The sequence below is a fragment of the Crassostrea angulata genome, chromosome 3 (assembly GCF_025612915.1).
Source record: "Crassostrea angulata isolate pt1a10 chromosome 3, ASM2561291v2, whole genome shotgun sequence".
NCBI lineage: Eukaryota > Metazoa > Mollusca > Bivalvia > Ostreida > Ostreidae > Magallana > Magallana angulata.
This window is the reverse complement of record NC_069113.1, coordinates 53732484-53742465: the sequence shown is the minus strand read 5'-3', so window position 1 is coordinate 53742465 and position 9982 is coordinate 53732484. Positions and strand designations below refer to the sequence as shown.

The 9982-nt window shown below is 33.3% G+C and overlaps 1 protein-coding gene across 1 annotated transcript; it reads left to right on the top strand.

Moving 5' to 3' along the window:
* The first annotated feature begins 6949 nt into the window (after positions 1-6949).
* Positions 6950-9903, top strand: LOC128176671 (BTB/POZ domain-containing protein KCTD7-like). Its single transcript, XM_052843163.1, has 2 exons — positions 6950-7060; positions 7976-9903. Exons 1-2 carry the CDS (start codon positions 7049-7051, stop codon positions 8711-8713), a joined length of 750 nt encoding a protein of 249 aa, XP_052699123.1. The 5' UTR covers positions 6950-7048; the 3' UTR covers positions 8714-9903.
* The last annotated feature ends 79 nt before the right edge of the window (positions 9904-9982 follow it).

The following is a 9982-nucleotide window of genomic DNA, read 5'->3' as shown; positions in this document are numbered from 1 at the left end:
TTCATTGAACTGCACTTTCTACTAATATATTGTATTGATAGAGTCATTGGCCACAAATTTACATATCCTTGAAACTGTGATTTCCACTTTATCCACGAAAATTGATACCCTTTAATATTAATGAAACCACAGTATGCATGCAGACCAAATACATGTAGTTTCAAAAGAATTTCCATGAATTTTCATACGAGCTGCTAAACCGAACACTTGTTAATGTTTCTGCGCGCAACTACTTTGAATAATCATCATTTTTACAAGTTTCAAATATCGATTATCATCCCCGATTGGAGAGGATCGTACACATGGCGATGTAAATGAAAGAATTACAGAAAATGTATGGAGCTCCAGTTGATAGGACCAAACACTGGAGTTACAATGACCGCAAGCATGCAAGCCTCCCTACCCAGGGGCAACAAGGCGTTTATATTGTAGATTGGTAAAGGGGTCGATTTCACTTCCTCTCGAGGTTATTTCATGCATTTGATCTTGAATATATTTATCTCGATAACTCGTTGTAGTATTTTGTTTCAGTGGGATACCCCCATGTTTATGTTTGTAGCAAACTGATTCCTTTGGAAAGAGTCCGGATGTATTCATGTGGCATCACAGGAACTCGTACTCTATTTGCTTGAGGTGACCGTTGAATACCCTTTGTGTGTATCTAATAAAGACATCGAATTTGGAAAACAAGGGCTCATTCAGGGAAGCATTCACTGCTGATTCATAAATCAAACGTTAATAGGTATAGAGTCCACGCATTGAATGAATTTGTGACAAATTGATGATCCAGAAAATCGATGGGCACGGCTAATTTAATACTAAATACATGTATATGTATTATTACGTCAAAATTAACTTTAAACACAGATTGGAATAAGTAACAGACGTTCTAATCTAGGACGTTGTGATTTTGGGGGGTAAAATGCCCAGACCTCCTAACCACAGCAAGGTGTTTTTCATACTCTCTGACGTCGATATATATGTGTCCAATTATATTAGAATCATTTTAACAGGAGCTTGGACTTAAGGTAGTTTTGTCAAACAGCAATCATTGAATGTGACGTAGGTCTGTCTATGTCATAACTGGCAGCTCTTTGAAATAAACATGATTTGTCTGGCTTTTGAGCTAAGTCTACGCAATCTATGCAGATTTCACCCGAAACCAACGTCACTATAACTTGTTTTGATGCAAGAAATAGATAGATACGTCCTACCGAAAGGTTCTACTTGTAAAGACAAGTGCAGCGTTGCTTAGATCGCGTTCTACGTCATTATGACGCATTTTCATCCTCTGAATTACTAATTATTTCATATGTACATGTGTTGTCCACAAATTTTATGAAACCTGTTTTTGGATAATATCAAAGGTACATGAATATAGTTTTAGATTGTCCAACAAAGGATGCTTTATATGAGGGGCTTGTTTGTGCCATTTTTCATATCATGATTTATCGCCGATGTAAAACTCATTTTGTAAACGTATTTCAGAAATGGCAATATTCTATTCGTTTATTTAATCAGCTGGGAATAAATTATTCTAAGCTAAACCCGAATTTTTTTTTTTATTCCTTGTGAAGATCAACTGCGGTCAAACAAAACAGCCAATATATAGTTAGAGCTGACGAGGAAAATAAGTTCGAATTAGACTGTAAGGACAGCAACACGTTGCATGGTTTTTCAGTGACCTAAGGGTCGGGGGGGGGGGGGGGGATGAAGGCGAGGAGGGGGTTTTCTGTCATACTAATTTGAGGGATTCGCCAAACCATCCTTCAAATCAGTATTTCCACTTGATTGCACCTGACGTCATCATACCAGTTGATGAGTCTCAGAGGAGATCCAAGCTGGAGATGAACAGATTGTCGCCCCTGCCTTAACGAACATGTCCGCCCTTTAGGTCAGCGGTCAGAAGCTTTGAATAGACCTGAATAGACCTGAACCTGAATCAGGTGACTGACAAGAAATTTTAGACGTCAGTGCTGAGGTCGCTAGCGTTCGTTTCTTGATAATATCAATTATTTCAAGACATAAACCGGGTTTTTTTTAATAATAGGATTAAAAAAGAAATAAATACACTTATCATTCTATTATTTAGATGCATTGATTTCTTGTTATATATAATGTAAAATATTATGTAGTTACGCACTGACACATCCAGTTGTTTGTTAAAATACTGACATTTGGAATCCAATGCATTGATCAGTCTGTAGAGGCGTTCTGTGAGGACAATGACCAGTCAATCATAAGTCAACGCGTGTTCAAACTCTCAGACATTATCAGCCTGGCTACTAAGAGAGAGAGAGAGAGAGAGAGAGAGAGAGAGAGAGAGAGAGAGAGAGAGAGAGTATTTCGTGGTCAGTTTTCTAGGAATTATTAGTTTTCTTTTTAATTACATGTAAAATTTTCCTTTTTTGATTTATATTTTTTGCCATGCACATACCCAATAATTTTTGGATACATGTATGTTGTTGCCCAAATAAAATAATAAGTATGTTTATGCAAATTGAAAAAAAAATGTCTTTCTTTTCTGTTACCTGTTCAAATTTCTATATAGTGTACATGCATCTTACGTTGTACCATTTTCACCACCGCACGTAATAGATGTAAATATGATGGTATGTATATTTATAAATATGATGAAATTCAATAGAAATAAAAGTAAGTTACCAACGCTCACAGTTTTAATCTTCGTCTAATATGTCAAATTGTCAATCTCAATGTTTTTACAAAGTACATCTATTATTGAAATATTTCATGTGTATTTTAATATTGGTTATAAACAGTACGAAACCTCGTTGTCAGTGGTTACCATGACTTCCATATAGGAAACAGGTACTCACCACTTTTTCGGTGGTTATGGTGTGTGGGGTGGGGTGGGGGGGGGGGGGTAAGTAAATTTCCTTTTGGAACCAGTGTGATTTAAAATGTCAAAAATAGTCTTGACAAGTACCGGTATCTTTTCTAGCCAAAATAACCATAATCTTTCTTATTACAAATTTTTAACAGAAATAATTTTGTTCAAGAGTTTGGTCTAAAACTTTATATATATATATATATATATATATATATATATATATATATATATATATATATATATATATATATATATATATATATATATATATATATATTAAAGATCTTTAAAATGGTAGCTTTAAGTTTGATTTTTTTTTTTTTTTTTTTTTTAAATTTATTTCTTTTTCAAAGAAACAGACATGCAAAACAGACATTCAATCATACACACACACATACACACTTATGAACAAACACTGAAATTTATTATTTTGTGGTTACTTGCTTACATGGGAAAAAAATTAAGAATAAAAAAAAAATATTCATGATACAGTGTAATAAAAATAAATCAGATATCAGCAGCCAAGATATCTTTCCAACTATCCCATAAGTTTTCAAAATATTGTAGTTTATCAGTTTGTATTGCAGCATATCTTTCAATATTGTATTTTAGTTTTAAGTGATAAAGGAAACCAATCAGACATTGTGTCTTATTTGACATGAGACAACAAAAAATATATTGTTTCATATACAGAATTATAAAATTAATTACTTTGTTATGAAATGACAATGGAAGTTGGTCAAGTATAATATTAGACATATTAAATCCAATTCTTTCAGAGGTCTTTCTATAAATGTATAAACTAAGTTCACTCCACAGGGTATGTATTTTCTCACAGGAAATAAAAACATGTATTATTGTTTCCACATTGTTTTTACAAAACCCACATGTGTCAGTATTTTTAATATTGATTTTTTTAAGGTAGTATCCAACTGGAAGAATTTTGTGTAAAATTCTAAATTGAAGCCATTGTACAGAAGAATCTTTGGTAGTTTTAAAACAAATCTTAAAAATATCATATACAGTAAGATCTTCAACATTATAATCAACCAGATCTGTTTTCCATCTGGTTACAGCAATTGGAACAACCACATTTTCGTTCAAAACATTGTAAATAATTTTTGTACACTTTTCACGGAGTATGATTGTTTGAAAAAAAAAATGGTATACATGGATTAGGATTTCTTTGAACAGAAGTCCTGTCAATGTTAGACATTTTAAAAAACTTAAAAATTGCTGATTTAACACTGTTGTATTGCATTATACATATATTCTTGAGATTGTATTTACATTTAAATTCTTCATAACTTAAAAAATTACAATTTTCATCATAAAAATCTTGTATGACCTTTACACCATTCTTGTACCAGGTTTTTATGAAAACATATTTATTTGCTATGAGTATTTTTGAATTGTACCACACCGGAGAATTTAAAAGATTATCTTTTGCCTTTGGGTGATCAATATAGGTAATAATAAAACATAACCATGAATTTAACACATCTTTCCAAAAATCATTGTTTACCTTGTGTAAACATTCAATTACAAAACTATCACCAAAATCAAACAAATTCTGTAAAAACTCATTTCCATAAATGGTAAATAAAAAATCCATCCATGGTTTGTGTGATTTTGTAAGCCTTTTTATCCATGAACATTTGAGAGATATTATAAAATTGTTAATGTCAACCATTTTCAACCCTCCTGATGAATATAGTCCTGTGTAATGACTGACCTCTTAACTTTATCAATCTTAGATTTCCACAGAAATTCAAACAAAATTTTATTAAGGTATGAAATTGTTTCTTTCTTTGGATTTGGTAGTGAAATGAATAAATGATTTAGTTTCGGTATGAGCAAACTTTTAATAACAGTAATTCTACCAATGGGAGTAAGAATTCGTCGTTTCCATTGCTCTACCATAGCTATAATTTTTGGAATTTGTAAATTATTATTCATATCGACAATATTATGAAGATTTACTGAGAACTGAATTCCTAAAAGGTTGAATGTTGTTGACCCCCAATCCAATTTCCATCTTGTGTGATGATAAACCTGATCTGAAATTTTTTTTTGATCCAATCCAAATAATCTTTGTCTTAGATGTATTTATTTTAAGACCAGAAAAACTAGAAAAAAATTCTATGGTTTCAAAGCTGCAAAAAGTGATTTTGGTGAACCATCAAGGACTACTGAAGTGTCATCTGCATACTGTGATATCTTATGTTCAATATCATTAATAAAAATACCTTTAATATCTTTGTTTTGTTTAATCATTATTGCTAAAATTTCTGCACACATGATAAATAAATATGGAGCAACAGGGTCTCCTTGCCTGCATCCCCTTTGTACAACAAACTGTTGTGATAAATGGCCGCACTGTAAAATAGCAGCATGGAAGTTTGTATTTAAAATCTTAATCCACTGAATAATATTTTCTCCAAAGCCAAAATATTTAAGGACTTGGTATATGAATGACCACGACATAGAATCAAAAGCCTTTTCAAAATCTATAAGTATTAAAAGACCAGGTATGTTTTTGAACTCAGTGTAAGATAACAGGTCATATATAAATCTGGTATTTTCTCCAATGTATCTTCCCTTCATAAATCCAGACTGTGTATCAGATATTAAATAATCTAATACTTTCTTAATTCTAAAACTAACACACCCTGAAATAATCTTGTACAAAACATTTAAAAGAGTAATTGGTCGCCAGTTTTTTTAAAAACTGTCTAGGCTTATCACCTTTAGGTAGACATGAGATAATTCCAAGTCTCTGTGAGATGGGGAGTTCCTTCTTCAAAAATATACAGTTAATGGCTCGTACAACAAAATTTTTAATATCTTTCCAAAAAAATTTAAAAAATTCAGCAGTGTACCCATCACTCCCAGGAGATTTGTTGTTCTTCATTTTTTTTTTCTTAACAATACACTTACACAATAGTTTTTACAATAATTAAGACGCTTTCATGTGACAAAAATGTTAATCCTTTTGACACTAGTATTTGTAATTATCGTCTTAGCTTAATCTCAAGGTAAATCAAATATTTGCGGAAGTAAAGAATTGTATAGTTATCGCTACATTTATATGTGTGAATGCTTACTTCTGTGGAATTTAATTTGCATACTTGTATTATCTAACAAAACCATGGCATATCACAACAATATATGACAGGGTTTAAGAACCAAGTATTGTTGGGCCGGCGGTGATGGAACCCGAAACGAAATAAGCTTCCCTTTGGAATGTCCATTTCGATTTTTGGGACCTTAATCATTAGATTTTATTGTTGATTAATACAAATTCAAAAATATACCCCTTTGAAATTAAAAAAAAATTATGTAACTTACCGGACATATTTTAGGGGGGGGGGTGATTTTTTAAAAACATTCATGAAGGACAGACTGCAGAGTTCATTTAATTGACTATATAACAATATATCCAATCTCAAGGATTTGTCAGCCTCGTAAAAATACTTATTTAGTGTATTGTTTTGATATGATGGACTACCTTGATTGTTGGTATCATCCGAGAAGGAATTCTGATCTTAATTAAAAAATGTTAACAATGTATCTCAAAATGATGGCAAAGGGTGAGCGTAATTATGTACAGCAGTAAGTCATCAATTTTAGATGAGAGAGTAATTGAAAAACTTACTGTTGCGTATCATATTCATAATCAGGCATCATTTTGACATCAATTGATTTTATTAACATATGAATCTGCTTTCTAAAAATAGTACAGTGCAATGTTCCTTTTACTATGCTTTATATTATGTTTGTTAATAATTTTGTAGGGCGTGGGCTTAATAAGTTATGGAACTTGTGCCCAATCCCATTGTGTAAATATACAATAAAATATGTTCAAACCAAACCAATGTACATTAGTGATTCTTAAATCATAATAAAGATTTCAATGACAGCCGACTGTTCGGTTGCTATTTGGGCGGGATTTAAAAGCACAAGTGTAGCAACCTGAATTACATTTAACTTGTGATAAAGAAGCAATAAGCATTTCATTAATTAAAGTGTTTAATTATTTACGTGGTCTAGACGTAATTGTCCCCTCCCTTTGGCCTCTCTCGGATAGCTAGCGGTTTTAATCACGTGATTTTCACGAAGATCGCCGATGATTGCCGAGTAGTCATTGCGTATGCGTCACAGTTTGTTTACAAACATTGCAAGGTGGAAAAAAGAATGGAGAAAAAAGTAAGTGTTTTTCACTCCTTTTGTGGAAATTTGTGAAACTATAATGAATGGACACAATTGCTATATTGTGACAAATGTTCTCTGTATTTAACTTGTTTTGCAAGGATGTTGATTAGGCATATTGCCATGAGATCCTCCTCGCTGCCTCCTGTCACGCAATGCTGTGACGTGAATGTACGTGTATAGCGATGAAAAACACAAAATATTAATTGATCACTGTTTAGTTGCAAACTTTATCACTAAATTCCGTAATCCTAAGGAAGTATGCCTCAAATCACAATACTTTTATCAGTGTAACTGTTGGCAGAATCAAGAGAAAGGGAGGGGGGGGGGGGTCACATGAACTGAAACTGTGTTGATACGCATAATGCACTGGCAGGTTAACTTATTACTTACAATAACCATGTTTACTGTTGCGCTAGGTAATCGTATAGGTCAGTTAATTGGAGCAGGGATAGGGGAGTCGGGATCATTCGTACATGTACATGATTTAAACCCCCTGACCCCATGCATGCAGCCTGTGTGATTTTCTGGATCTTTGCATATATGTAATGGGATGGGAGAAATAATGACGGACCAGACCGGGATTTGAACCAGGGCCCTCTGATTTTTTCTAGTCAGGTGCTCTTCCAACTGAGCTATCTGGCGCTGGTATTCCATTAACCGGTCTGACCGTCACATTCCTCCCTCCTTAAATGATCTTCTCCCTTGAAGATCACCCCAGGCTCTTACCGTGGCAGGAGTTAACCTGTCAGTTCTAGGGGTTGGTCACAGCACGTCAGGTGCTCTACCAACTGAGCTATAATCTGGCATCTGTATTCGAACCGGTCTGACCGTCAAACATATTTTTAAAAATTACTTCAGATATATGCCCAATCAATTAAATTGAATATCAAAATGATCTTTACATTGTAGTTTCCGCCAGTCATTGAACTGAATGTGGGAGGAAAACATTACACCACCACCTTGCTCACCCTCGTAAAATGTAAGGACACCATGCTAGCCGCCATGTTCAGTGGGAACTATGATGTGAAGATGGACCAACATGGCCGCTACTTCATTGATGCGGATGGGGAGAACTTCCACTATATTCTGAACTACCTCAGGTATGGGGAGCTTCCACCACAAGAGATCTCTCCAAAGATTTACAGGGAGGCGGTGTACTTTGGTCTACAGGGGATGGTAGAGGAGTTAGAAAAGCACCCAATATTCCTCGCAAAGATCCACAGGGAAAGTTTTAGAGCCCAATTTCCAGGCTACACAAAACTGGTGAACTCCATAATAAACAAAGTTCATCAGGAGTCGTCCAAAAACAAGGAGACTGTTTCATCAATGCTTCTCACTCTCTTTGCCAAGGACAAAAAACCCAAACTGGAAACATTTGACAAGAACCATTGGTGCACTTTGAAATCCAAGAACAAAAAGAAAGTGAAAACAGATTTTATTCTGGGTCCCTGGACGAGTAAGTCGACAGAGAAGGAAGTGATGGACTGTATTGCGTTTGACCTGAGGGAGCAGGGGTTTAGTCTGACCCAGGAGGGGGTCGGTCAGTGTTCCTATAAATGTGACAGTCCCCCAGACTACCCAGGGGAGGCTACTGTAGAAAACTGCCCTAGATCCGTTTTCAAATTGACTTTTTATTGGTGGAAATAAACCACTTAAAAAATTACTATTAACCGAATATACCTCATCATGTTGCTGAAGTTTATAGCAATGAAATGAACTTTTTTTGCTTATTTGTACATATGATATTCAATTTTACCTGTTTTACCTTTCATTTATAATGTTAATGATTTTCATATTTTTTATCCATTGTTTTAATCCTTGTTGCACAAATTAAGTTTTTGGAAAAATCTTACAAAACGAAAGAAAAATTTATCATCAAGCTATATTTATGAGAGTTTATCCATTACCTTAATGTTTATTTCTATGCTTTTTTATGTCCCTGAGGTCAGCAGTGTCAGTGGTATTTTTTACTACCGGTATTTGTTTTTGCTTTTGTTTAAGGTAACTGTAATCTGATGAAAACTTTTTACAGACATGAAATATGACATATAGTGCTATTTCTGTTGTAAAACATACAGTCTGGCCGGATTACATATTTTTTTATTTAACAAGGAGTCGACAAAGACACCTAATACATTTTACATGCATGGATTAAATTGAGAAAATCATATTTAGTAACTGTGAACGCTTTTTTTGGTATCTGTTTTTCAATATTTTTGGCACAGAAGTATAATCTGTTTATAGCATGGTACTTAGTACATTGCTTTGTCATTCCAGTCTATTCACACAAATTAAATAAAGTCTGGAGCAAACATTCACATTTAATAATATGTTAAAGTTAATTTTTATAGTATGCTTACTATTTTCTTATTAATAACCATACATTGAAATTTAGAACATAACCAAGTTATTCAGCCAATAAAATGTCCCCAATTCTTACAAAAAATTTATTCATCTTGGTAAAGAATTTTTCTTTTTCTCTTACACTGAAGAGTTTTTGATTGGTTGAAACTTTAAGAAAGGGCGATACTAAGTGTAACGATACTAAGTATAACCCCTGCAAGAAAAAAGCTACCTGTGAAAGACAAAAATCTTAATCACAATGAATTTGTGCAAGTTGCACACAGTTTATAATGTTAATTCTTTTTCTTTATAATTCCACAAATGTTTTGTTGCCTTCCTAATGTACTCATCACATAATAAGTCTCCCCATTTTCTTGCAAACTTAACATTTATCAGAATTCATCTAACTTGTTGTGTGTTTTCTATCCCCTCGCCAAGGCTCGGGTATAGAAAACACACAACTTGTTGGATAAAAATCATATACCATTGTAAATCATGAGAGATCATATATATATATATATATATATATATATATATATATATATATATATATATATATATATATATATATAT